General features: G+C 52.6%; 9 protein-coding genes across 9 annotated transcripts; 6 read left to right on the top strand and 3 right to left on the bottom strand.

Moving 5' to 3' along the window:
* Window positions 1–831: 831 nt before the first annotated feature.
* Window positions 832–2,945, top strand: J4E90_007435 (uncharacterized protein; the record flags this gene model as incomplete). Its single annotated transcript, XM_051436974.1, has 9 exons — window positions 832–918; window positions 975–1,118; window positions 1,176–1,223; window positions 1,370–1,667; window positions 1,718–2,152; window positions 2,207–2,417; window positions 2,508–2,650; window positions 2,744–2,803; window positions 2,863–2,945. The coding sequence occupies 9 exons, from the start codon at window positions 832–834 to the stop codon at window positions 2,943–2,945; spliced, it is 1,509 nt and encodes a 502-aa protein (XP_051288720.1).
* A 566-nt stretch (window positions 2,946–3,511) lies between these two features.
* On the top strand, window positions 3,512–4,867 carry J4E90_007434 (uncharacterized protein; the record flags this gene model as incomplete). The annotated part of the gene is made up of 1 exon (XM_051436973.1): window positions 3,512–4,867. The coding sequence occupies one exon, from the start codon at window positions 3,512–3,514 to the stop codon at window positions 4,865–4,867; it is 1,356 nt and encodes a 451-aa protein (XP_051288719.1).
* Window positions 4,868–5,221: 354 nt separating this feature from the next.
* J4E90_007433 (uncharacterized protein) lies at window positions 5,222–6,698 on the bottom strand (the record flags this gene model as incomplete). Its single annotated transcript, XM_051436972.1, has 3 exons — window positions 5,222–5,464; window positions 5,514–5,875; window positions 5,924–6,698. The coding sequence occupies 3 exons, from the start codon at window positions 6,696–6,698 to the stop codon at window positions 5,222–5,224; spliced, it is 1,380 nt and encodes a 459-aa protein (XP_051288718.1).
* Window positions 6,699–7,840: 1,142 nt separating this feature from the next.
* On the top strand, window positions 7,841–9,681 carry J4E90_007432 (uncharacterized protein; the record flags this gene model as incomplete). The annotated part of the gene is made up of 5 exons (XM_051436971.1): window positions 7,841–8,053; window positions 8,102–8,491; window positions 8,560–9,123; window positions 9,181–9,299; window positions 9,348–9,681. The coding sequence occupies 5 exons, from the start codon at window positions 7,841–7,843 to the stop codon at window positions 9,679–9,681; spliced, it is 1,620 nt and encodes a 539-aa protein (XP_051288717.1).
* Window positions 9,682–10,040: 359 nt separating this feature from the next.
* On the bottom strand, window positions 10,041–12,734 carry J4E90_007431 (uncharacterized protein; the record flags this gene model as incomplete). The annotated part of the gene is made up of 1 exon (XM_051436970.1): window positions 10,041–12,734. The coding sequence occupies one exon, from the start codon at window positions 12,732–12,734 to the stop codon at window positions 10,041–10,043; it is 2,694 nt and encodes an 897-aa protein (XP_051288716.1).
* A 1,662-nt stretch (window positions 12,735–14,396) lies between these two features.
* Window positions 14,397–15,202, top strand: J4E90_007430 (uncharacterized protein; the record flags this gene model as incomplete). The annotated part of the gene is made up of 2 exons (XM_051436969.1): window positions 14,397–14,506; window positions 14,575–15,202. The coding sequence occupies 2 exons, from the start codon at window positions 14,397–14,399 to the stop codon at window positions 15,200–15,202; spliced, it is 738 nt and encodes a 245-aa protein (XP_051288715.1).
* Window positions 15,203–18,487: 3,285 nt separating this feature from the next.
* Window positions 18,488–19,303, bottom strand: J4E90_007429 (uncharacterized protein; the record flags this gene model as incomplete). The annotated part of the gene is made up of 1 exon (XM_051436968.1): window positions 18,488–19,303. One exon carries the CDS (start codon window positions 19,301–19,303, stop codon window positions 18,488–18,490), a length of 816 nt encoding a protein of 271 aa, XP_051288714.1.
* A 3,886-nt stretch (window positions 19,304–23,189) lies between these two features.
* On the top strand, window positions 23,190–23,774 carry J4E90_007428 (uncharacterized protein; the record flags this gene model as incomplete). Its single annotated transcript, XM_051436967.1, has 1 exon — window positions 23,190–23,774. The coding sequence occupies one exon, from the start codon at window positions 23,190–23,192 to the stop codon at window positions 23,772–23,774; it is 585 nt and encodes a 194-aa protein (XP_051288713.1).
* Window positions 23,775–24,889: 1,115 nt separating this feature from the next.
* J4E90_007427 (uncharacterized protein) lies at window positions 24,890–26,869 on the top strand (the record flags this gene model as incomplete). Its single annotated transcript, XM_051436966.1, has 2 exons — window positions 24,890–25,296; window positions 25,345–26,869. 2 exons carry the CDS (start codon window positions 24,890–24,892, stop codon window positions 26,867–26,869), a joined length of 1,932 nt encoding a protein of 643 aa, XP_051288712.1.
* Between the last annotated feature and the right edge of the window lie 1,101 nt (window positions 26,870–27,970).

Below are 27,970 nucleotides of genomic sequence, written 5' to 3'. Positions count from 1 at the left end.
ATTGCGCCGAGACCGAGCAATGCGAGGACATCAGATGCAAGTCAACCTGCCAGCTGGCTTGAAGTGGTCGTAGTTCACTTCACAGTCTCGCTACCTAGGTACAGGCTCTCGGAACGGGTTCCGAAAATTGGGGGAGCTCAGCCTTCGTTGAGCAGCGGCTGAGCAGGAGGGAGGCACAAGCGAACATTTACCAAGCGATCTACATACTGAACTTGTGGGTCAATTGAATTACAGTTTCGGCTCATGGACCGTACTCACTTGTTGTGCGATACCGATCGTTGGGAACGTCCATATTGCCTATCTCGCTCCTGTATTCGCTGACAGAATGCTACCTGATAATTAATGAGGGCACCAGTAATGGTTCTACGAGCTCCATAACAATCTCCCATTATCATGCCATCGGGCTGTGTGCTGTCAATAATGTTTCGTGTTACAGAATGGGGCAGAAGGCGATACGCTCGCCTGTGCCCCCAATGGCCCACCGCAGCAGCTCTCATGCACGGAAAGAGCTGCGCCATGTTGCGAGGAACGAAACGTTTGCTACAAATCTACCAACACGACAGATGCAAATCTTGAGGAGATTCTGGGCGCTCCACGTCTCTGCTTATCCAAATCTTGGTCTCGGTTTCAGTCCCGTTAGATCGCAACTACCTGGGGCAATAGTCCTGGAGACGTGATCGGCCGCCCTACACCGTTCAGGTCTAGACTTCCCGCCCGGACCCTCTTCCACGCCCGCTAAGTTCATCACCCAGGAGTGCTGCCTTCAGCTCATCCTACCCGCACCGAACCACGGTTGGACAATCTGTTGTTCGCCATAACAACTTCGCCACTATGTCGACCTACAATGAATACGATCGGCTCATTCATCAGATGCAATCATTTCGCGCGTCTGATGAGGCCAGAGAGCAGTTTGTTACAGTACGTGTCGCTGAGTCGCGTGTGCGGCCGCGCGACAAATGCTAATCAATCAATAGGAAATTCTAGCAAAGTATCGCGAATTGTCCGAAGAGCACGCCAACTTGAAGAATGACTATTTGAGTGAAAGAGATATCAGGAGGAATTATCAGAGGACTGTGGATGAGAAGCAGGCTTTGGTGGGAGATTACACACGTCAGCTGGTGCGTTACTCGCTGTTATGTCAGCCTTGCCAATTCGCGTGCTGACTTTGGCTACAGGAAGCAAGTTCATTTGTGTTGGCACTAATTGATGGGGATGGAGCTATCGTAAGTATTTGCGAGTCCCTGGAGTTCATTATTGTCTTGTGGCGACTTTATATCGATCCTGGCCCACATATGGTTGGCAACATGTACAGGATATGGCGACACGGACATACAACCGAAAGACTTGATTGCTGATTTTGAATCTGCAGTTTCAAGATGCTTTACTCCAAGCCGCTGGTGGTGATGGAGGTTCAGAAGCTGCTTCCCTCCTGTATCATGCAATTCGCGACCATGTTGCTTCGTTGTACAACAGCTCAGGAAGCTGGCCCATTATGGTCCAGGTCTATCTAAGTCTCGATAAGCTTGCACAGAAGTTGGCGTCGGTTGGCCTTCTCCGGTCGCCTCAGGATCTACGAGCTTTTGCGCAGCGCTTCAGCGTCAATCAGCCCTTATTTAGTATAATCGACGTCGGTCACGGAAAAGAAAGAGCCGATCACAAGATTAAGGGTATTGCGTCTCTTCTAATCAAACTGACTGATACTAATAATGCCCTGCAGAAATGCTTCGTACCTTTAGCGACAATCCCACCTGCCGTCATATCGTCTTCGGTGGTTGCCACGACGCAGGATACCTACTAAACCTCGAACACTTCAAACACGATACCGCCAAATCCAGTCGCATCACACTTCTGGAGACCACACCTGCCTACCGCGGCTTCGCGGATTTAGCCAACTTCAAGCGTGCTCGTTTCGACGACGTCTTCAAGAGCGAGCCCCTCCCAGACTACCAGCCTCCAGTGAATGGCTTCGGTCAATTTTCTGTACAGTCGCCAGTACAGGCAGCAGTACAACCACTCCCACGTTCAGTCACGAACAACACCAACACATCATCACCTACGTTCACTCCGAGAGCTTCTGTCGCGTCTCCCTCACCCAGCGTAACCCCGGTCTCGGCTGCTGCGCCCGGCGAGTCGAATGGCGACTCTTCCTGGGGTAAGAAACGCATCCTGTATCGATTTCGTTGAAGCATTGCTAACAAGACACCAGCCACCGTTGGCAAAGCCGGTGCTCCTGAGAACGGCAGCATTTCGATCGCACCTACTACGGCCGCTACTAAGAAAAACACTAAGAAGAGATACGCTTATTACAACAAAGCTGGTCAGAGATTGGATGAGCCACTGCCATCGAAAGATCCTGCTGCCGCAGCTTCGCTCGAAGCACGCATGAAGAAAGTTGGCAAGAAGATGTGTAATCATTGGTAAGCTGCCACTTTGGAGTGCCGAGACTACGACGAGCAACTCCCAGTGCTCCACTGTTGCTACTGAGACCCAACTAATATACCGTGCAGGCATCTTGGCGGCTACTGCGAGAATGGCAAATTCTGCAATTTCCAACACGAGCCGAAGCTTACACCCGCTGAGTTGAATGCCTTGCGCTACAAGACGCGTAGCTTGGCTTGCAAGAACAAAGGCTGCGAGAACATTGACTGCTGTAAGTACACATATGGAAGAGGCCCTCACGCGACGATGCCTCTCAACCTCGTCGTATTATGGATCTGCAGTAATGCTAACATTACGGTTTCAGATCTGGGTCATCAATGTGCTCTTGAGCGCGACCATGGATATTGTTCGTTCCCCGAGAACTGTAAGTACCGTCGACGTGGAAATACACTGGAGCTTTGCTGATTTCTTGTTTCTCCACAGGCCACCTTCGTGCTACGCATGGCATGGACAAGGTCAAATACGTCAGATACGACAAGGACGACAATGCAGATTACGCTCCTTGATTGAGTGAGATAAACAAGGATCGTGGCCCAAGGTGTCAGATCAGTCGAAAGTCATGTTGACCACGGAAGTCTCGCGGCGGCCATGTTGTCTAGATAGTATAAAATTGCTAATCATATTCTCCTGTCTTCGTCAAGCTACTCCCATTAACTCACTGTTCTACGTGAATCATCTCTTGCGAAGAAAGTCAAGTCGTCCCGTGGTACATCTACCACTGACCTGATGAAGGCTCGCGAGAGCGGCCTACGAAGCGATCTCGGCCGAACATAGGCGACTAGGCGATTAGACCCTTTGTTTTCCCCACACTCCACACGAAGACCACGCGAAAGCCAGAAACTGACGAGGCGGATAATATGACGGGACAAGCAATGCTGGTGAATATTGTCCTGCGGCCTTATTCAAGCCGCGGCAGCTGAATTCGGCAGTACGGTAGGGGACTCTTTTAACGTAATCCCTCCACAAAGACACGGGATAGGACCGACTTCTTAGTGTAAATAGTTCATTACGGATGCATTGCAAGATCCTGTCTCACTGACTATCTTGTCACCTTCAAAACGCTTTTCCCAACATGCCTTTCTTGTACTCCGACACGCAACCAAAGATCCTCATTGCAGGGGCCGGTATCGGCGGACTGACCACCGCGCTAGCACTCCATGCCGCGGGCTTCAGCGACGTTCAGATCTTTGAGACAGCATCAACGCTCACCACACTCGGCGTCGGCATCAATGTTCAACCTTCTGCAGTTCTGATTCTGCGCAATCTGGGTCTGCTCGAGGCCCTGGAAAAGACTGGCATCAAAACGGCAGAGCTGAACTTCTACAATCGTCATGGAGATTCTATTCTGAGCGAGCCAAGAGGGATGAATGCAGGTTACGAAGTGCCTCAATTCTCAATTCATCGTGGAGAATTCCAGATGTTGCTTCTGAGCGCTGTGAAAGAACGCCTTGGTAACGATGCTCTACATCTGAACCATGCGCTGGCGGCGTTTGATCAAAACGACGAAAGCATCACAGCGCGCTTCGCGCATCGAAGGGATGGTGCCCCGGTGGACGAGTCAAGCGTAACAGGCGATATCTTGATCGCGGCCGATGGCATCAATTCCGCAGCAAGAAGGCTTCTCTACCCCGGCGAAGGCCCACCACGCTTTTCGGGACGCATGCTCTGGCGCGGATGCATCGAGCGCGACCAGTACCTCACAGGCGCAAGCATGGTGTGGGCAGGTCACGCCGATCAAAAATTCATCGCATACCCCATCAGCGCACGAGCAGCCGCCAAAGGCAAAAGTTTAGTCAACTGGATTGCAGAGCTACGCACACGCGACAAAGACGACACAGACCTCACACCCCCCAAAACTGACTGGACTAAAGCCGTCAAGAAGGACGTTTTCGCAGGGCCCTTTGAGACATGGAGATGTGGCGGTCTTGAAATGAAGGATCTGGTCGACAACACAGAGAAAGTTTTCGAGTTCCCCATGTCAGATCGCGACCCTGTAGAAGCCTGGTCCTTCGGCCGGCTTACTCTCATGGGCGACGCAGCACACGCCATGTACCCCATCGGTTCGAACGGCGCGTCACAAGCCATCATCGACGCGGAAACGCTTGCTAAGCATCTCTCTGGAAACACCTCTGATATTCCAGCCGCGCTGAAGGCATACGAGCAAGAGAGGTTGCCGCCCACCGCTAAGATTGTCATGGCGAATCGTGCGAACGGGCCGGATCATGTCTTGCAGCTTGCTGAGGAGAGGGCGCCCGATGGGTTTAAGAATGTGTATGATGTTATTCCTAAGGATGAGCTGGAGGAGATTGGTAGGGTGTATAAAAAGGTTGCAGGATTTGAGATGGAGAGTGTTAATGTGAAGGCGAGGGAGACCGAGGGGGTGCATAGGGAGAAGGGGCTGAAGAGTCCGGCGGACTGGATACAGTGATAGATTTATCAAACGAGAAAACGATAGTATAGCCTGTTGAAGCTGCGCATTCTGTATATCGTTGACAGGTGTGAACCCGAGTTTCTCCGATACTTGCAACCCATATTGCAGGCACGTGCTGGGCACGATGACGTTCACGCTAGTCTAGTGCGAAGAGTAGTTTTCAACCGAAAGGAGATGGAACGCTATCCCTACCAACCTCCTCATTTTGGTACCATTAGGATTCGTTCATCATTACTTCGTTATTGCTTGCTAAAAACATCTAGTAAACTATCTATGAGCCCTAATGCCGGTGGCAGCGCCATCGCGGCCGTACCAAGGCCCCAAATCTCTTGTTCAGGGCGGTGCACCCCTTCAGCGGTGCCGTCCAAGAGCCAACCCTACCATGATCATGCGCATCACTTTCTCGGCGCCGTCTTCGACCAATACATCAGTCTGGACGATTGCCTGTTCCAGGGTCACTGGCCCTCTGAGGATGCTCGTGAAGGCTTTGATGCCTGCACCATAGCAGCCGTCTGCTCCTTCCCCGATGGTACCAGCTAGTGCAACCACCTGCGCCCCGTTCCGCTTTGCGCGACGAGCAATCTCTGTCGTCATCTGTCTTCGTCAGCGTTCTGATGGAGAAGCAACGATAAAGGATACCTACCTTTCCGTTTGGTGACTGGAAATCCAGAGCGCCCTCCGCCGTAATCACGAAATCCCACTGATTCTCGAAAACCCGGTCGAATTCAAAGTACTCGTTGATGGCTTCGGCGCGGGCACGCAATGTAGCGCCGAGCAACATCAAACCTGCTCCGAGACCTCCACTGGCACCGCTGCCTGGGGTCTGAGAGATGTCCTCTCCAAGCGTCGACTGAGCAACCTGCGCCAGCCTCTCAAGCGATGATGCGAGCATTTCGACTTGAGCAGGCGTAGCTCCCTTCTGCGGCCCATACACTCGCGCGACTCCTTTGGAACCACAGAGCACATTCTTAATGTTGCATACGGCCTCTATCTGGACCTTCTCGGCTGCATTAACGTTAGGACCGGTATGGATGTGAGACGTGGGTGGCTTACCAGCATTCTTTTGTAGTCGAGGATGCACATCAGCCCAGCAGATGCTGGATAGGCGGGCTAACGATCGACCACCGCCGGCTTTGGGTAATTCCTCACCATATTCATCAAGCAACCGGACACCGAGAGCCTGGAGCATTCCCGCCCCTCCGTCTGAGGTTCCCGAATCTCCACATCCAATGATGATCTTTGTGGACCCTGCATCAAGCGCTCTCTTGATAAGCTGACCTACCCCATAAGTAGTGGTGATCGTTGGGTCGCGTTCGTCTTTCGGGACCAAGCGGAGGCCTGCCGCTGCCGCCATGTCCAATACAGCCGCCTTCTTGTCCTTGCCAATAAAACCAAGGTGCGATTCGACCGCCGATCCAGTAGGGCCGGTGACTGGCACGTCGACGATACATCCGCCATGGGCCGCTACCAATGCACGAGCAAAGCCCTCTCCACCGTCATGCAGAGGAAGTTTGCGCAGGATAACAGAACTGCGATCGAGCACCTTTCGGATGCCTGCCTCGATTGCATCAGCCACGTGTTCTGGGCCCAGACTCTCTTTGAACCCTGACGGTGCTACCAGAATCCTCAGTGGATGTCCGGCCAGAATGTCTGACGTTGGAGTGGGTAGAACCGCCGACGCCGAGTGCGTGAGGTCGTCTGCTTGCTGTTGCGGCAAGTCGAATGTCTTCAACGAAAGGAGTCGCGTGATCTGCGGTGCGAGTGTTGACGTTGCGGCTGGAGCAGTGTGGGCACATGGCTCCTTGCTTACTGACACGCTGGCGAGCATGTTTGATTCGAAGAGAGTAAAGCTGAGTAGATGATCACGAATAATGCTAATGAGACAGGATGTTGATCGAATGATGTCGAAATCGAAAAGCGAACGTGAGAACGTGGTAATGTAGAGCGAGCGTGCGTCAATCAATATGCCTGATTGGATACCGTCATCATATGGACCTACGACGTCCTTATATCTTGGTCCCAGACTCTGCTCGTCTGGAGTTGCACGCTCACGCGATAGACCTATGCGACATAGCCCGTAGAGCTATTTCCGGTGCATCACTTGGAAACGCCACCTGAGGTGTTACTTCCAGCCTCGAAACCACGGCATCAACGTCATTGAAACTGCAAGTACTCACACATTCATGAAACATGAATGCCGCACTTCCTAGCTCATGGCATCGTGGCATAGCCGGAAATGACGACTACTATAACACAGCCCTGCTAGCATTCGTACTACCAAGTGTATAGCTCTAAGTCATGGTTGGCTTTTCTTGATATCTTGATTAGTATTAATCCCGCATACCCAAAGTTCTTGACTGACCCACTTTGTTCTTGAGGTCTCGATTTCGGCCAATCGCGGCGATTGCACGAGGCTTCACCAAGCGGTCTAGCGAATAACCAAGCTGTACCTGCTTGGCAAGAAGAACCGAGCACAGCCAGGTAGCTGACGTCTACAAAGAAGGCTGCTGTCGTTGATCAGTCTCCACCGGGAAAAAGCTTACGATCTCGTGGCAGTAGCCGCAACCTCGTCATTGGCTATAGGGGACCTGAGATGTGGTGGCTACCGTGCGCCCACGCGACAGTTTTCTATTCTTGATTAGACCCTCGACAAGGGTCTCACCGTAGCCTTATCAACCTGAAGCTGGGCATCTCGAAGCCATCTTTCTTGGACCATGGCATTCACGCTACACCGGTGATACTGTACTTTGAGGTCATTTGGCAGTATAGTGCTTTTGGTACGGTGAACAGCCTCCTCTTGGTGAGCGCCTCTTTGACACTGCCTCAATTGGTGAGATTTGGCAAGAAGGTCTCGATACTATATGCAGGCGATCTGCCCCTGTAACAAAAAAAGGTACCACTCATCATCACAGTCGCTATCATCACTCTTTGGATTTATCATTCGTTCAAACTCAACGCTCGTTACTTACCATGAACTTCAAAGATAGGTTACTTGGTCGATCTTCCCGAGACGACGGGAGCGCACGCGACTCCTTGGCACTGCCGAGATTTTCGTTCGAAGGGGACGGTCGTTGGCTACTTAGCACGCAGCGTCTGTTCCTGCAGTGGGAGCAAGAAGAGTCAGGGTACGAGGCTGGCCGCGAGAACATGGAGGAGGGCCTTCGTAAAGGCGAAGAAATCATTGTAGGTCTCTTGGGTGTTTCATGGCACTGCCACTGACGTGACGTGTAGATCACCTGGGACGGCCCGAACGACCCTAGCAACCCTCTCAACTGGAACAGCAAACGCAAATGGGTAGCTACCATACTTGTGTCGCTGTTCACGTTCATATCGCCATTCTCATCGACTATGGTAACACCTGTGTTGCCGGACATTGGGGATGACTTTGATATACCGGAAGGCTTTATGCGCCAACTGGTCATGACCATATTCCTTCTTGGCTACGCTCAAGGGCCATTTGTACTTGCGCCACTAAGCGAGATCTTCGGGCGCGTTACGGTCTTACAGTATGCCAATCTAGTGTACCTGCTTTTCAACACTTGCTGCGGGTTTGCGCAGACCAAGGAGCAGATGCTTGCTTTTCGGTTTCTTAGCGGTCTAGGCGGAGCTGCACCCCAAGCTGTACGTCGAACCATTGCACATTCATCGCAAGTCCCACATCATTGATATACATGGCTGACGAAAGATAGTTGTGTAACGGCGTCCTCGCTGACACCTGGTCAAAAGAAGAACGTGGGAAAGGCCAGGCCATATACGGCATCTTGACATGGCTGGCACCGTGTGTAGCACCAATTGTCGGCGCATATATATCCACAGGCGCGAATTGGCGCTGGATCTTCTTCGCCACATCCATCTTCACCGTCCTCGTTCAGCTCACCGCACTCTTCTTCCTACGCGAGACGTTTGCACCCGCCATCCTCGGCAAAAAAGCAAAAGCTGTCAGGAAAGCGATGAAGGGCATTCGGAACGATGTGGTTGTGCGGACTGAGTTTGAAACAGGAGATCGTATGAGCAAGATACTGAGGAAGAGGTTGATCCTGCCGTTCATCATGATGTTCACCCATCCCGCAACTCAGGCACCCTCGATCTATCGCGCCTTTCTGTACGGTGTCATGTACTTGATGCTCTCGACGTTCCCGATGGTGTTTGAGGAGGTGTATGATATGGACACTGGGCCTGCGTCGCTCAACTACTTGTCGCTTTGCTTGGGCTTCATGATCGGCTTGCAGATTTCGCATCCGCTTATCGATCGGGTACGTCTATCACGCCCACCTTCCTGATCTTAATGTACAGCGCTGACTTGAGATTAGCTGTATGAACGGATGAAGACTTACTACAAGCTCACCGAAGGGGTTCCAGAGTTTCGTGTTCCGCCCATGATCATAGCAGGCATCCTCTGCCCTATTGGTCTTTTTATCTATGGTTGGAGGTCAGTCTACTCCACATCTCTCACTGTCATTATACTAATCGTATACAGCGCACACAACGCCGTTCACTTCATCGTCCCCAATATCGGTGCCGTCATCATAGCAGTCGGCCTTATAATCGGGTTTCAATGCTCTCAAGCATACACAACCGACGCGTACGAAGCCAACTACGCAGCCTCCGCAGCTAGCGTAGGAGCTTTCATGAGAACTATGTGCGGCTTCAGCTTTCCGCTTTTCGCGCCAAAGATGTATGAGACATTGGGTTTGGGATGGGGAAACAGTTTGTTAGCATTCTTGACTTTGGCAGTGGGTTTAGTAGGGCCTGTTGGACTGTGGTTCTATGGGGCTAGGCTAAGGCAAATGAGCTGGAGGGGCTTGGGATAGATCACGGTATGCATATAGAAGAGAATCATGTTTTGGGGAATGTATTTGTTGCAACCAAAGTATGACTACGCGAGGAGGTATCCGCAGCACCGAAAACACCAAGACACCAACCCCACGAACAACCCAGGAGGTCCTTAGACAGCGCTCGAACACCAAACCCAGACCCGAATTAGACCCTAACAGGCCACAACACCCCCTCTAGTTACTCCAGAAGGCCAATCGTACTGAATCCGTCCTATACCTCGCCATCAATGACGACACCCAGATTAGCGGTGTCGCACTGACTGGTATAGTCTCCAACTCTTTCTTCCAGGTCAATATTCTTGCTCCCTCTCACGGGCCAAGAGCCTGTGACCACCTCACTCGTCATCAGAGGCATAGGCCTCAGCTATCTCCATCTCGTGCTCCACCGACTCCGCGTTGTGGTACAGGGTCAACCTCTCAACGTCGCCGCGCAATTTTGTGTTCTCAGCCTGAAGATCTTCGTTATCGTCAAGAACCTTCTTCATCTGGTCCTTGACCTCTGTAGTACTGCCCATGAAGAGACTGTCTCTGATCTCTTCATAAGTTTCTACCCCAGTCTTGAAAGCCTGTTTGGTCTGAAGTAGGTTCCACCTTGATCGAAAGCCGTGGCACCGCTTCTGCCAGTGTTCCTTCTCGTTTTTGGCGGTCCTGAGCTCCTTTGCTCTAGCTATCATCTCGTTGTCCCTCTTGACCAGGATCTTCTTCCACTCTTCTTTTACATCCTCTCTGAGCCCCTTGTTCTCTTCCTCGTATTCCTCAATTCGATATTTCAACGCCTTGATTTCCGAACTTGCTTGCGAGTTCTTCAAGTCGTCGAACTCCTGCTGGCGCTCACGTTTGTGCTCCGCGATCTTCGCGGCGATGACCTTGTCTCGCGAATCGATGGCTTCATTGAGTTGATCTTTCGCCTTCTGCTCATCGCGTTCTAGATCGTCGATCTTGATCTTGAGCTCGACGACTTTGAGGGTGTAGTTGTCCTTCTCGGCCTGGAATTCCTTCTTTAGCGCTACAATCTGCGTTGAAGACGCTGCATCGATGATTGCGGGCTGACCGCTGCTCAGAGCTTGGATGCGTGCATCGAGCTTTTGGCATTCGGTCTTCCTAGCCGCGACGTCATGTTCGAGAGAGATGATGCGCTGTTGCAGAACCGTGATGGTTTGCCGATTGGTCTGGATGGTTTGAATGTTGTGCGTCGCGTCTGTTTCAAGCTGCTGTATCTTCTGATCACGTTGGTCGATCTCTTGGATGCCTTCTTGATGATAACGGCCGATTAGATCCGTCTGGCTGTCATTTGTGTCCTGTAAGTCCTTGATAGCCTTGTTCTTTTCCGCCAAGTCCGCCTGATACTGCGCGATTGTTGCAGCTGGCGTCCCATTGTTGCCTCCTACTGTTTGGAGATCTTGTAACTGACGGTAAACCTCCTCGCCCTTAGACTTGGCTTCAGTAGTCTCTCCGATGGCGGTATCGCACTGCTGAGTGAGGACCATGACGTGGTTATTCAACTTCTGCACATTGACGTTCAATCTATGAACCTGGTCTCGGAGATCCCTCTCAATAGTGGAAGCAGACGGGGGGTTGATCGCGGGGTTCCTCGCCGACATGTCCAAGACCTGCTGTGAGGCAAGTTTCAGCTGCTTCTCCAGTCCCGCGGACTTTTGGTCTGCCTGAACCAGGGCGTTTCGTAGGTCTGGGTCTCCCAGACAGTTAGCCGTGTTGATGCTTGCCTTCAGTGTGGTCATTTCACTGTTGTGCTTCGCTTTCAGGGCATCGGCGTCGGTGCGATGTTCTTTGCGCAACCTGTCCCGCTCCCCATTCCAACGCCGTTCGTCATCTACACCCTGGGTTTTCTTCTGAGCCTGAACTAGCGAAGTCTCGTTCTTGGCTTCGTTGAGCGCCTGCTCTAGGGCAACGACCTTGGTGCGCAGAGGCCGTCGCTCAATGAGCTCAGCCTCTTTCTCTTCGTGCAGCTGGGCGGACTCCTTGACAGCCTCGCCAACGTTGTCAGTGTTGATCATTTTTCGAAGGTTTGTGATTTCTTGTTGCTTGTCTTGAAGCAACTCGTCGAAGGTCCGTACGACGCCAGAAACGTACTGACTGCGCAGTCGGGTCATGATGGTCTCTTTGAGATCCCTGATCTCCGTTCTCTGGGCCTTGTTGTCCAGTTCCAGGTATTCTAGGCGCTGTTTGTCCGCGACCAGAGTGCTCAGTCTAGCCTCTAACCTGATATTGAGTGTCTTTTGGTCAATTTCGCCTTCGCCAGCTTCAAGGACACCGAGGCCTTGAAGTATCGCATCTCGCCCGGGCAGAAGCTTAGCTGACCTCTCAGCGTTGTCGCATCTATGAATCAGGGTCGCTCGCTCGGCCAGTGCCTTCTCTGCAATTTCCGCGCGGCTTCGCTTCATTGTCTCGTAGGCCACTTGCTTACTCTTCAACTGTCCTGATAGTCTGATTACCCTTGGCTCACGGTACCACATGAGCGCGATTGCGGCAATAGAGATCATCAGTAAGACGAGGAGGATGGCCGATAACGCTCTCCATGGGAACCATGTTGCTGAGGCAGACACTGCCGCGGGCATTTGTGTGGTAACTGGAGGGTACGCTTCGGCCTCAGAAGTACTCGGGCTCAGAGTGGCGTCGGGAGTATAGAGTATCGTCGTGTATGGGGTTGCCGGATCGATGGGGTAGTGTGTCCATTTGGTGAGCCAGTGGTGGTCTATGGAGGTGGGAACAGACGTGAGATGTTCAGTCACTGTAGCGTAAAGGGTCTTTGGGACCGTAGCTGTTGTGGTGGTGGTGCGCGTCGCAGTTTCTGTTTGGATGATGGTCTTGTAGACCTCATCAGTCAAGGTCTTCGGCTTCGGAAAGATGGTGGTCGTTTCGGTGACTGTGGTAGCGTTCGCGGCGCCGGCGGTGAGGAACTGACGTTGCTCGGGTGCGGAATTAGGGGATGTGACTGGCAGAAGATATGTTTGTATGAGGAGGGACAAGCCGCACCAGACAAGACCTTCGTAAGGTGCGACGTCCGACATTGCGTGACGTTTGCTTTGTCGAGCTGGAGTGTCAATTGCAAATAAAACTGGTGTTCGCTAAATGTGTGGTGTAGCGAGTGTTTTGGAGTCAGAGTTTTCGGTCGCAAGGTGGTTGTCAAGGCGATGTCGCACAAGCTGTGTGGGGGGTGTAAAGCGTTTGCAGATGACGTCCAACAAAGGTGCGATTCGTCAGTCCAGTGACAAAGCGCATTAATCTACAAAAGTGAAGGTGACTTCGAACGTAACAATGATGACACTGTGTAACGATACATGTAGATGCTGGGGTGACGGACAATGAGGAGGCCAACGCACACCAAAGGAAAGGAAGGGCGGCCAACCGGTCGCAACGAGCGCGAAGATGTCTCAGCAGTGTCTCTCGGTGACCATCGATCACCCCAAAGCTCCCAGAACGAGAAAAAGCTTTTCGCTGTTGAGCTCGAAACATATCTTGCGCGCATCGTTAGAGTGCAGTGCAGCACAGTGAAAGACAAGTCTAAAGAAGTCCATGCTCGTCCCCATATTTAAGCTTGCACGTATTCATCGTCGTCTTCTGCAACTAAAGCCCACTCATCACTGCAGATAGTATGTAAATTGTGAAATGCAAAGCCATGACATTGGAAATCGCCTGTAACGACATCACGCCAAGGGGACCGCTGCCGAGTAAAGAGCGCGCACCAATTTGAGCTTATTCCGATTGTTCCAACTCTTGCGCAGCGCTGTATTTTGATGCATCGAAGTGAAAGGCAGGATGGAAATGGCTACTTCTTGTGTGAGAATGCAGTAGAAGACGTCGCCAATAGCCAAGGGGATCCGCTTCTCAGTGTTTCCTGCTAGGCCCGCTACGGGCAAGCGCTGAAAAGCCGCCGCCTGTGCCCGCCTCGCGAACGGCATTCTGAACACCACACTGAAGACGGCAGCGGTACAGCACACAGCATCCTACAGCACGATAAGCATCACGCGTAGTGGTTGTTCTACATACGATAGCCATACAGTCGTGATGAAGGGGTGTTTCCCGGCTCCCACCTGAACATGGATCGGCACCTCCTCAGCCTCTACACCGCCTGAACAGCCTCCCTTCGTGCCTCAACTTCCTGGTCGCACAGCTCAATCGACTCGTACGATATTTCTTCTGCCCCAGGAGCACTGATCACAACATCTTATGCCATTGACATGGTCATTGGGCTTGAGTATCCAGTTTGCAGCCCAGATCGCAAATGGGTTTCCTAATTTGGGCATCTTAACCCGCCCACAAAAGATGCTCCACTACGGCACACGTGCCCGCTTCGAACAAAATTCACAAGTCTCAGCTATTACACCGGAAGCACGGGTCTCTGGGACCCTTGATCTGGGGTAGATGAGACCTTGTCGCCGTTTTACTCCACTTCGGTCTGGTATATCCACGCAGCACGCAACAGGCTGTAATGGAGGAGACTTTGGCATCGTTTCAGCTGACTGCTTATCTTAAAGGCGACTTGTCCCCATCTTTCGAAGAGCCGCCTGCCTAAAAGAACGTCGGATCCGCTGTAGTCTTCCGCATACCCGAGCATCAGGATTGTGCTAAATCGTGGGCACGCGACCGCGGCTAATTCCGTTGCCTGTATTACGACCTGTCTCTGTACTCTCTCTCTACTTTCCATGTTACTGCGACATACGTACTTCAACATGTCACCAACAGCATCAGCAACCGCTGCCGTACCCACATTGACGCAAAGTGGAGCACGAGTCGCTCTACAAGCCGCGGAGCAGCATGCGATCGAAGTCGGTGTTCCGATGTAAGAGTTCCCCTCCCAGACGCATTGAATGCAGCAGGATGGGACCAACCATGCTAACACAACAACAGGAGCATCGCCGTAGTTGACGCGCACACACACCTTTTAGCCTTCACGCGCATGGACTCGGCGAAAATAACGTCCATCAACACCGCCATGGACATGGCCTTCACTGCCGCTGGCAATCGCATCCCGACCTCCGCATACCAAGAAACACCCTGGCCAGGCAGCGCAACCTCGGGCATTGGCAACACAATCATGGGACGCTTCACTACGCTGGGCGGTGGTGTACCTATCTTGTCAGCAGCGGGCGACATACTCGGGGCTATAGGCTGCTCGACGGGCACGAGCATGCAAGACGAGGCTGCAGCAAAGGCCGGCAGAGACGCCGTACTGGACGTCATCAAGAAAGAAAAAGAAGCCGAGGAGACGAGACTACACGAGGAGAGGCAAGCAGTGCTGACACTATGGAAAGAGAAGGAGGAAGAAGTAGGAAATTTGAGAGAGGAGCTCGAAGGCATGGATAGAGGGAGCAAGAGGATGAGGTTCGACGGCGGAAGGAGTGGAAGTGTCAGCGTTGCTGGCAGTCTGATGGGACGACGAGCGAGTACACAAGCAGGACTAGCACCAGATACCCCGCCAGAAGATGGCGAGCTGCTTCCGAGTTTTGTGGGGGAGGTGTCGGTGGGGCGTTATTGAGCGATTTATACCTCTTACGTTAGCGTTCTGAGTATCAGGTTCGTGAACTAAGCATGGCGTTCATGGTGGTAGTTTGGGCGAAAAGAGGCGTTGGTACAAGGGAGGTTTTTTGTTTGGTAATGATGAACGAACACTATTTGGTCTATGTATGGTCATGGTATGTGGGAAGATGTATGGCTTAGGGTTGTCTGCATATGCGCAAGTCATTCCAGGAGTGATCGAGCGGGGCAGCCTTTCCACTTTTGATGAAAGGTGTGGTGGAGCTCAACATGTGCGTCGGCGTTGTCGGCAACATGTCGACCAAACGTCATAGAACCATGATCGCCCGTTTGGTTCTAGGAAGAACTAGGGGACTGTGGAGTAAGGAAGCATGATTTGCTGGCGCTCTACTCGGGATGGTGAGCATCGGCAGAGGTGCATGCCAGTATGTATCTGAATCGGAAATCATCTGAACAGGAATGTCTCTCTGGCTGACATCTTATTCACTTCCAACAAATGATCCAGTACCGTATATTCACTGCCAACCCTCTTCGATGCCGGCATATTTGAGTTCGGGGAAAGATTCACGCATGGCAAACCTATACGCATCATATCGTCTTCCACGCCCGGCAGGATCTTTGTATACCGGCATTATTCACGCCCGACAATGTCTATTCACGCCCGGCACATGTTTCCATACCGGCAATTCCATTACTACCGGCAGAGGCATTTAGCACCGGCAAACGTCTTCACGCCCGGCATCTTTCCCATACCGGCACTTTCTTTCAGCATCGACACTTTCTTCTCATACCGGCACTCTTTACCATACCGGCACTCTTACCATACCGTCACTTTAATGACCCCTCATTCAGGCCCGGCAAATTGTTCCAGCACCGGCAGGTGTAATCAACCCCGACAGAACTGATTCAACCACGGCAAGTGCATTCAGCACCGACGACCGTATCCAGTACTGGGAAGTGCTTTCAACACCGGCAAACTCATGCAGCATCGGCAAGTGCTTTCAACCACGGCAGACTGCTTCAACCACGGCAAGCACATTCAACTCCGGCAAGCACATTCAACTCCGGCAAGCACATTCAACTCCGGCAAGCACATTCAACTCCGGCAAGCACATTCAACTCCGGCAAGCACATTCAGCACCGGCAACTCGATTCACCTCCGACAAATGCTGGCATCATTCTCATACCGAAGTATCAGACCTTGGGCTAAGTAAAGCTAAGTGACCGCATGAGTACATATAGGAGCAGATGACAATGGAAGCGGAAAGCAATACAACCGAGTATATTCTACAACTGCGCATCCTTACTTAGTCCTTCAGCGCATCACAAGGCAACGGTTGAACGAACATGAACGAGCTTCTTCTGTGCTTCACCATCTAGGCGATGTTTGCGTGCAGAACCCACAATCACCGTCGTCAAGAAGAGATAATAATCCACGGAGCGCGACGCAGACTTCGTCCCGATACAATGTGAGCATAGTGACACGCAATGGATCTTATAGGTCGTACACGTCGCAAAGCAAGCGTCTCTCGTCGTGATCTCCCACACCAATTCGTGTGATTATGGAGCTGATCGAGCTTGCTTTCGACAAATCGTATTTCTGCGTGAGAACGGCATGCACGCGCGACATGACGGGCTGGTTCGAGCTTCTTCCTCATCTCCAAGAACCGCCCACATGCCGAGGGCAATTTCCTAGAAACTCGTGGGGACATTGCCCGTCGCGCTACGAACATATGGAGAATTAGCCTGCGTTCGTTTGCGCGATGCTGAGTTCATTTTCGGCTGGAGGAGGCGGCGGTAGTACGACCTTCGCGTAAGGAACTGTTCACATTTACAATCTTCTCGTTGGAAACGCAATGAATTAATCACCAAAAGCTACGTCGATGCGATACACTTGTCGCATTCCATAGTTATCGGGTCTGCTCAAAGTCCTCAAGGTTTGCCTGGGAACGGCAGACTCACAACGACTTACGCAATCTCAACACCACATGGGAACGAGATCGGGCTGAATACTCGTCACAGCCCGTCTTCGATTGCGCAGTCGTCGCTCGTCACCCAACTTACGTACCCCCATGCACCGCCATGGTCGGGAAGCCCTTCTTGAGGAAACAGCCAACGGGCGCAGTCGAGACACCCCGCGCAATGAACCACCGGCGCGCCTCAATTGTCAAGCAGAAGTCCAGCCACCTCTAGACCACGCGCGATCTTCATGCCAAATCACCGACCACATCGCCGAAGCCAACGGTATCAGTATCCCCACCCCGATTCACGAAATAACGATGTGCAAGTGACGACAGTTTTTGATCCCTGTACCGAGTGGGCGACCCAGTTTACCGATGGGCAGCGGGCCAGTGTTGGGCCAGGCGAAGCCAAGCTGGGGGGAAGCCGACACCCGGCCTGCGCGCGCGCAAAAGGCCCCATATCGCAAGTCTGTCAGCGTTGTAGCATTGCAGCGTTGCTCGTGCGACGCATGGTGTTGAACATGATTGTTTCTTCGTTTTGGTTTCAATGGTTTGTGAGATGCGCGACCTGGTTTTCGGGCGACGCCAGTCTCCTGACAAACCACACTTTGAAGCGACAGGCAAACTCTATCGCCACGGCTCCTGACCGCCAGATGCCATGGCGCGAGGCACTCGATACTTAGCTGAACGTTCTTTGTTGGCAGGGGGGCTGGGAGCAGCTATTGGGATTTGGGGGCACACACTGTCTTCTGTGGTTGAGTGACGAAGCGGCGCGGCAGTCTGCCAAAGCCGTCCAAGAACGCGCCACGCCCCCTTGGCAGGCACAGAACACGAAGTGTGCCTGAGCCCTGAGTGCTTACGGGGTCATCTCCGCAGCCGCCCGGGTTCGTGCTGGCTCGCGTCTGTCACCTTCTTTCTTTGGCTGCCGTGCGCACGCTCAGCTCGTGTTCAGGTACGAGGCGTATCAAAAAAGCGAAGATCGCTGGCGGATTTTATTGTTAGTAGTGGTGTTAAGAGTGATCGTCGCAGGGTGGGAGTGATAGGCAATTGTTCGTTCAGCGTTGTCACATGGGCAAAACAGAAAGGCAAGGGATTCGGGTCATGAATTCGTGGATCTGTAATTTGGCAACAGAGCAAAGAGGCGCTCCCCTAAAAAATGAGCAGGGAAAATAAAGAGGTTTGGTACCGTAAGATACAGAAGAAAAGAATATGTTTCCAACCAGCGCGAAAGCACGCGTCGCGAGTTTGATCTCCAAGCCGCCCTGTCATCTACAGTAGAAGAAGTATAACCCCCATACACCCTCATGACGTGTGTTGCGACTTGCTTATGCAAGGTCGCAGCACCAGATACCCTCGTGGTTAGCACAACCAATCTTGGTGTACTGGTCGGAGGTGAGTATCTCAGCGTGGCCGGTCTGACCCTCGTAGTTCCAGCCCTTGGATGCGCTGCCGCAGACATCCTCAAGACCGGGCAGGCTGGGGATCTCGCAGAGCCATCCACCGTAGAAGACGTGGTCGAAGGACTCCATGTCGGGCTTGCCGGGGGCAAGAACCTGGCCGTAAGTGCCGGGGTTGAGCTTGTGCTTCATGACACCGTTACCCTCAACAACGACGTTCATGGCGTTGGACTCGAGCTTGGAGTCGCACTCGAGAGACTTCATGCCGAGCTTGGCACGCGCCTCCTCAACAATGCCCATGTATCCACCGCTGGAAGGAGCGGGAGCAGCGGGGGTGGTGGTTGGCTTGGGAGCCTCGCTGGTAGGAGCAGGGGGAGGAGGAGCGTCGTAGGTGGTGGGCTTCTGGGGAGCGGGCTGGTAGACCATGGTGGTGGTGGGCTTGGGGGCCTCGCTGGTGGGCGCAGGGGGAGGGGGAGGAGCGTAGACGGCAGTGCTGGTGGGCTTGACGGGAGCGTAGGCGGGCATGGTGTTCTTGGCCGGGGCCTCGTACGCAGCGCTGACGGAGGAGCTGGTAGGCTTGGGGATCTCGTAGCCCTCGGTGACGTAGACAGTCTTGACGACAGTCTCAACGACGACATGAACGTTCTTGACGTGCTTGTGCTGGCTGCCGTAACCACCGTAGGAGGGAGCGGCGAGCGCAGAGCCAGCCAGAATGGCGGCGGAGAAGGCGGTCGAGTAGCGCATGTTGATTGATTTCGTGTTGGTTGATTTAGTAAAGGATAGGAGCTGGACTTGAGTTGACAGGTAAGGTTCGACGGTCGAATTGTTTTTTGGTTACAGATGCGAAGTGAGCGTGTTTGTGCCGAAGGGCGGTAGAGAACGTGGTGTCAAAGATTGACTGTGTAGAGAGTGAATGACTGGATGTCGAACCTGGAAGTCGCAGACCTGGGGTAGTAGAGGAAGGCAGAGGGGATAAACTACATTTATACAACTTGACGCTAAGCAGGAAACGGGCGTTGTGCAGCTGACATGGGCCAGGAAATTAAACGCGAGCGCCATCACATTTCCGCCCACGGCCCCGTCCTCCGCAGATTTACCTGTGCCTGGAGCTAGAGGCTCTCAAGCGCAATCCTCGTCCCAACCAAGCCCTTGGTAGACCGCTTGCATCCTTTCATTTCGTCTCTTGCTCAGTGACAGTCACCGTAGACCAGGCTTTGGAGTCTGCAGCCCTACGTATTCGCATTGGTTGCTGTCGGATCGCATGTAATGAATGTCTCGGTAGTTATATCCCTTCCAAACCCTTTGTGCTTCACTGCGGTTGTGCGCGGCAATCAATAAAGCTTTGTTTGTCTATCCGTCGTTGATTGTCGTGCACTCTGGCGCTTCGACTCGGATTTCGTTGGTACGGTCCAGATGTGACAAGCGTCAGGGGTAAACACAGACGATCATTGGGCTTGCGCAAGGGACAGCTCATCAAACGCCCACTTCGGAAAATTAAGCGGAGAGCTAAGTCGAGAGCGGAAAAACGTAAAGATATCTCGAAGTGCGCCGCTGTGTCATTGGCTGTTATAATCGTTCGGACCAGGTACGGTTTCAGATGTTTTTCTTAGCCCAGGGTACAGCTTGGTCTGACCCGGCTCTGTGAGAAACCTCTTGTGAAAGGTAGTCCGAATAGTTGCACAACTACAGTCAGCCTTAGTTTCAGCTCTTGTGCCACAGCATCTGCTTGGCCCTTTCGCTCGTATCGCACATGGCGAGCGATTCACGCGTCCGTGCGACCTTCATCGCTGTCCGAGGGAAGAGTCGAGACTCTAGAAGGCCGTTCGCAGAGTGGAGCCGCCGAAGGATTTCTACTCGGACGGGAGAGGTCATCGTGAAACAGCGAATCGTGGGATATTTGGAGATCCCGTTTCTATCGCGCCGCCCAACAAGGTAGAAGTAGAGGGGAAGCCTGACTGCCGCCCGTTGTCGCAACATCCTTCCGCCGTTGCAGGCGATCGTGTGGATGTGACGATAACTGCCAGAGTCAGTGGCGCTTCATGACACTCGACTTGGCTCCACCTTCAGTGTCACCATCTGCCATCGATCTTCCGCGTGGACGGTCGCCACGTGTTAGCGCACTGGGACAGCGACGAGATCTCGTCTCTTGACGTGGATCCGGTACACCGCATGGTCAGCGACCCTCCAAGGACTGTGCCCGAGCCGCCCACCAGGTAATCAGCCAGCAGCCGAGATCAAAATTCAACATCATCTCTCGACCCAAGCACGCGACACAGCTAGGATGTCGTAAAATTAATGGTAGTGATAATGAGGGGTTGTAGCAAGGTGACCCAGCACTGTTTAATCTTCGACCCGTTGCGGCACCAGATTGTTTCTTTCAACCTCATCTCACTCAAGATGAAGCACCGAAGGCCTGCCGTGCCTCAGGCCTCGCGATTAAGTGAAACGTCGATTTTGGTCTGGACGCGCTCGCTGTTTGTCATGATGTGTCGCCGTGTGCTGGCGGCAAGCAGCCGTCTTGCGTGGCCACCGTGCAATTTCGCGGAGGCGGCTCAGGTTTGTCTTCGTTGAATACTGCCGCAGACCCACAGCATCAACGGCGTTTGGTATACCCGGCCCGTCATCAGGTTTTGAGGTGGCTGTCGCCCCGCTGTCGGCTGTACTCCGAGTGCGGTACGTGGTTTCTTTTCGGCTTTCGACCGCATGCTAGTCGAACTCTTCATCCACACACTTTTTAGCCCAGTCGCAACGCGCCCTCCGTCGCCGCGTCTGATAGGGCCAGCCCTGCAAGGTGTTCTCTCGCGCGTATGCACGATGCTGACGCATGCGCCGTTGATCGTCGAACTCCTTCGTGCCTGAAACGCGGAGGTCGGCAATCTTCCTATCAGCTATCTAATCGATAGCTGGCCGAAGCGGCGCGAGCGTGCTGACGACCTGGACGTCAGCAGAACTCGCTGCTCTAGGTCATCGGGACGTCGTCGTGGCTCCTGTCAACCCGGCTGTTGAAGAAGATCCTTCATCCTGGTGTGCCGGACTAACCGTCAGGTACCATCGCGCCGATTTTCACATGCAGCCCGTAGCCCCGGCGGAGAACTGCCTCAACCGCGAAAATCCTGCAGTAGCGCGAACGAAACACGTGTGAGCCACGAAAACCTCTGCCTGCCTGCCAACTGTCTCGGCCGGTTAGTGTTTTACCAGACACGTCGGCGGTCCGGTGTCTCCCTCGATGGCGGTCACGACGTCATCTGACAGCTCATGCAGCTTGCTGTACTTTTCCACCCAGCTGGCACAAACATCAGGATTTAGCGAGCAAATCCAAAAGCACCTGGGTCAGATAAGGCAGAAGCAAAGTGACATGTCACTTAAACAGGATGAAGTCATGGGAAGACGGGAGATCATTTCTTGCCTCCCGAACTCAAAAACGTAGGCGATGCCTGATCCAGATGGCGGCTTGGCGGCAATCATAAAGAACGTCCACGGAGGCCTTCACACCTTGCTCGGGTGACGAATGAAATTGAACCTGGCACGCCGCCATGTCGAGCGCGAAACGCTGGGCGTTCTCATGTTGAGCGTCGTATGCGGCTTCACATACACGCGTTCACGTATTCCCAGCCTGAGTGTTCACGCAGTCTGCTTCTTCTTCCATGCGGGTGGATTGGGTGCTCGATCGATCAATCGTCATCTTACTTCATGATCCTACACTAAGACGTTCTAGCCTATGCGACTTCATTACTAGCTTTCGGCTTCACCACGTCGCTGTCTGCTTATTAGCCGTTCACCGATTGGTGCGCATCCGCCGTGCCTTGCATTCCCATAGACTATTCCAAGCTCCACCCGCATTTGTCTAGATGACTGCGTCTCTATGAGTATGCTAGATAACAGAAAACGCCACTGATGGTTGTTATTCGTGTGAGTATAGCCACGCTACATTCTGATTGACCCTCGCGAAGGGCGTACCTTGGAGTGGAGTAGCTATTCGCAGCAACAAAGCCTTGGAGATGTAGACCAAGGCACCTATCTTTCAGAATCGGCTAAAGAAAAAGCAACGACCGAAACTGTGTTCCATACGAGCCTAGACAGCTCGTTACATCATATCCAGGGCGCTGAGGTATGCGCCGCCCAATTAGGCAATCCGACCAACCAGAACCCATACCCCCGTCTCCACAGACAGCGCTGAAAACACCTCTGCGGGACGAAAAATCTGCAGTTACCGCCGGATGACTCGGAGACGCTTTGTTCTGCCCTGAATGTCTCAGTGTATGATTGGTGTGCCTGGCAGGCCTGTTGGGCCTTGCGGGCCCATACTTGTTCGGTAACGCATGTAGGTATGATAAAGAGCTGGACTACGCCGTGGGCCCACTTTGAATCCCCATGTGTTTAAAGTCGACGTTCACCCTCTTTTGTTCTTGATCTACACACACTCCTTGTCACATCACAGTCAAGCTTCGACAGCTTTATCACATTCTTTCCAAACTTCCCTCTCTTGTTCAATTGACGGTCTGGACCTCCACTCATTCATCACTCCATCAACAACACACAGTCTCTATAAAGAAACTTCGCCACACTCCCTTGTGTCGCCAACAAAGAACATCTTCAAACAACACCGTTACAGACCCTCTCAATCAACAACATGCTTTCCAAATTCACCTTCGCCATCGCGGCACTCCAGGCTAGCCTTGCCCTTGCTGGCAACGCCATCATCGCCAACCGCTGCAGCTACGACATCTGGGTCTGGTCGATCTCTACCGGATACGGTGTGCCCACAGCGGTCCGCATCCCTTCGCGTACCACGCACAGCGAGCCCTACACTGGTATCAGCACTTCCATGAAGGTCAGCAAGACTGAGAACCTCCTCGCTGGCCACCACACGCAATTTGAATACTCCATCGCCGCCGGTCAGCTCTGGTACGACATCTCTTTCGTGGACTGTGCCGAGGGCGAGTCTGCGTCCAACTGCCCTGGCCACGACGAGGGCCTCGCCATGGATGCCAGCGACGACAGCTGCGGCAAGATCGACTGCGAAGCTGGAACATACTGCCCTTCGCAGATCTACTACGTCGACCAGCCCTTGAAGAAGCTTCAGATCGCCGAGCCCGTCTTCATGTGCCCCAAGACCCTGGGCACCAGCCCCGACCTGTACATGAAGGTCTGCTCTGGTGAGGAACAGATCAAGAGGAGCGTTGCTGGACGCATGCAGATCAACGGCGAGGCTTAGATAGCCCTGGTGCCGCGCACTTTACGATTACTTCTCCAGCTCTTTTTATGATTACTTCTTACGTTCTTTATACATAAACTAGGGATGGGATATGGGATATACCTTGGGTTACGATTTGGTTACGACTTTGGATGATTCAATGAAACACGTTACGCTTCTACAAACTCTTAATTGACACATTTGCTCTGTGTATTGTTTATCGTGATGATTGCGATGGCGGTATATCTTGACGTCGGCTCTGTATCGTTCGTCGTGGTAACGGGCGCTTACTGATACCAGGGCTGTGCCTGTCGCATTCGTGGCGGGGACGCGTCGCACGATACGAGTTGCACATTTGATTTTGGCCGAGTTGTGCCAGGTGGTGCGCTCTGGGGCTGCTGCCAGGGCATGGCCATGGGGATAAGCGAGTCCGTTAGCGCGAAGACCACGTCATGCATTTTCGTGCCCAACTTCATCTCAGCCCCCATTATGGTGATGTTTCATCGAGTGAGTATGGTTGCGGATAAACGTACGATACAGTGTAAGCTTTTGGGGAGGAGTAGGTGGTTCGAGTCTAGATCTTCTGTATGCGCCAACCGGGTGACAGAGCCGCGCGTCAGGGGCGCGGAGGAAGACGAATACCGATGCGCTTCACCAGATACTCTTCAACTCTGTCTTGTCATCGAACTTCGAAACATTACCCGATACTGCGGTACCTGATGCCTGTTACGACTCGACTGAGCTTAGTCGACGACCGCAGATCAGTCTCCAGTTACCCCACATCTGCACCGAACGAACAAATCTACCCCGAACCTTTGTCCTCTAAAACGCCCCTTACCATTCGGGCTAGCAGTAACGCTCAACATGGCTGGTGGCTGCATTCGCTCGACATGCATATGATTAGTAGTATCAGCAGACGGGGCAACTTGCATCCGCGGGCAGATAATCAGTCTCGTTGCGAGCCTACTGAAGCGATGGTGGAGTGGGGAAGCTGTTGCGAGAGGGGTTGCCGCGGCTACATCGACCTGTATTTCTTTCGACGTCTACCATACGATTGTTGATGTACTGGGCTCCTTAAGCAAACCCAAAACCTGGACTAAAGTGACAGCATCGAATTTCCTCCACCTAAACGCAAAATGACGACGAAAGGTCCGATCGCAGCAGCTCAGATAGATGAGGTACCTCTTACCGAGGCAGAGGCTCCCAAGTCTACTGTCGATATCAAGACTGGAGAGATAGCAAACAAAGACGAGCTGCCTTTTGACCCGGCAGCGCTCCAAGCAAAATACCTTCAAGAGCGTGATCGACGTTTAGCACGAGACGAAGGTGTAGAGCAATATATACTCCTCGATGGCAGCTTATCACACTACTTGGACGATCCTTGGGTCGAGCCGGGGTTTCAGCGCGAGCCTATTGAAGAAGAGACGGAGGTGGTAATCATCGGTGGTGGTTACGGTGCTCAGGTCTGCGCCGTGCGGTTGATTGAGGCTGGCATCACAGACTTTAGGATCATCGAGAAGGCTGGGGACTTTGGTGGAACATGGTATGTTTTGTTGAACAGCATGCGATCCATTTACTAACAGCGAGGGAGGTATTGGAATAGGTATCCCGGGGCGCAATGCGACATCGAATCCTACATCTACATGCCCCTGCTAGAAGAAGTCGGATACATGCCTACGGAGAAGTATGCTCGTGCCAAAGAGCTTCTCAGACACTCACGTATGATTGGCGAAAAATACGACCTTTACTCGCGAGCTCTCTTCCAGACCGAAAGTAAAGAGATGCGATGGAACGAAGAAGAAGGAAAATGGACTACGCACACAGCGCGTGGCGACAAGATCAAGTCACGATTCGTGATCCCCGCCGCTGGTCCTCTTCATCGACCCAAGTTTCCCGGCTTGAAAGGCATTGAAGACTTCAAAGGCCATTCATTCCACTCCTCGCGCTGGGACTATGCCTACACGGGCGGCGACCCATCGGGGAACCTGCTCAAACTCAAAGACAAGCGTGTGGGTATCATCGGTACAGGCGCGACAGCCGTTCAGATTGTGCCTCATCTGGGTGAGTGGGCAAAGCAGCTCTACGTCTTCCAACGTACGCCCTCTTCGATCGACGTTCGTGGCAATCGCCCGACGGACGAGGCATGGGCACAATCGCTCCAGAAAGGATGGCAGAAGAAGCGCATGGACAACTTTGACAACATCGTCAACGGCGGCTACGAGAAAGAAGACATGGTATCCGATCGATGGACAGACATCATCCGGTCTCTAATCACCGCCGGCATCGACCCAAACAACCCCGTCGAAGCTGCAGCTAAGCGACAAATCGCAGACTTCAAGAAGATGAACGCTATCCGCGATCGAACCGACGAGATTGTGAAAGACAAAGAAACAGCCGACGCTCTGAAACCATGGTACAACCAATTCTGCAAGCGTCCCTGCTTCCACGATGAATACCTACCGACGTTCAACCGCCCTAACGTCACGCTCGTCGATACGAAAGGCAAAGGTGTTGACCACCTCACCCCCAACGGCGTCGTAGCCAACGGTCAAGAATACGAACTCGACTGCCTCATCTACGCCACTGGTTTCGAGCTCGCAAATGAATGGTCGCACAAAACCGGCATCGAGATCTACGGCCGCGACAACCAGACCATAACCGAGAAGTGGGCTGATGGCGCACAAACGCTACATGCATGGGGCACGCGCAATTTCCCCAACTGCCTCTTCGTCCAGATCGTGCAAGCGGCTCTTACGCCGAATTTCATGCATGTCACTAACGAGCAGGCGATTCACTATGCGTACATCATCTCTGAGTGTAAGAAGCGGGGTATCAGGACTGTAGAGCCGATGCAAGATGCAGAGGAGGCATGGACGAAGACGATTGTTGACGGCACAGCGATCCGAGGTGACTTCTTGAAGGAGTGCACGCCGGGGTACTACAACAACGAGGGTAAAGATAGTGAAAGGGAGAAGAGGAATGCGACGTTCGGATATGGAAGTCCGGCGTTCATCAAGATTCTGAATGACTGGAGGAAGGAGGATGCGATGAAGGGCGTGGATGTTACGTATGCCAAGGAAGATGCGGTCGATGCGCTGGCTAGGAGTCGTATATAAACCGTTATTCGGGGAAGTCTTCCATAGCCATTAATTCTTCTCTCACATACCAAAAATCGAGGCATGTTATTCCCATGAGACTGAGACTTCACGAAAATATCTACATGAACTGGTCCTCCAAATTCATCGTTCATGTACCAAAATCGAGCAAGATCCTCGCATGAACTCCCTTATGGGCACGTCCATATCACAACAGTATGCTTTGGATCTATCGATATTCGAAAAGATCAACATCACGATTATATGTCGTTCGAAAGTCCGGAAGACTCAAATCACGTCTCACAACACGTACGAAAAGCGCAGATTCGACTAGCCATGATGAACATGGCCCGTAAAGCTTCTGTCCATCAGTCCTCAACTTTGCCATTATACTATAAAGCCCATGACATAGCTTTGATGCGCCCAGCGTCTGTCACTTTCACCACTCACGTACATTAGCTTTTTGTTCTAAGAAACATCAGCGAGTTGCTCCACATGGAAAGCACCAGTTTCAAAAATGAAAACAACTCTGGCATGTGTTATCCGCGCTTGACTCAGCTTCCCCATGCAAAAATCTTGGAAAAAAAGACGCAGGACTCAAAAAGACTGCCGACTTGTCGCATGTCGGCGTCTCCCTCTTTCCAAATACAAATACCGCACACTGACGTGTTACGACCAGGTCATCCTTAGGGGAAACTATCTCTTCGAAAACATCTCGATCAGCGAGCATGTCGTGCCGTTCCGGGCTTCTCTCGATATAAAAGCAACCTTTCCACGCACTCTTCCTCTTCACTTCCTCACCATACCACTGGCAGTTTACTCCAAAACGCAAAAACGAGGGAGCTATGGGTGGTGTCCTCCGAAAATCGATTCGCCATTTTGCGATGTGATCGCTCCTGCGCCTTCTTCCACAAAGCTCGAAGAACCCTTTACAAAAATTGTCCAACGCGTCCGATGGACCTTTGCTTCCTTCCAACTTCAGAATATCTTGGATCGCGTCTGCAAAACGCAAGAGCGCCAAGGACATGAACGCTGGACCTAAAATTGAGCATATCCAGGCTCATGTGTGCGAGCGGGCCTCTGCGAAAAAGAGGACGAAAATAGCGCGCTCTTATTTGGATG

This window comes from Alternaria incomplexa, assembly GCF_024043165.1.
Source record: "Alternaria incomplexa strain BMP 0042 chromosome Unknown scaffold_11, whole genome shotgun sequence".
Taxonomy (NCBI): domain Eukaryota; kingdom Fungi; phylum Ascomycota; class Dothideomycetes; order Pleosporales; family Pleosporaceae; genus Alternaria; species Alternaria incomplexa.
Note: the sequence above shows the minus strand (reverse complement) of the source record. Positions and strands in the feature narration are given on the sequence as shown.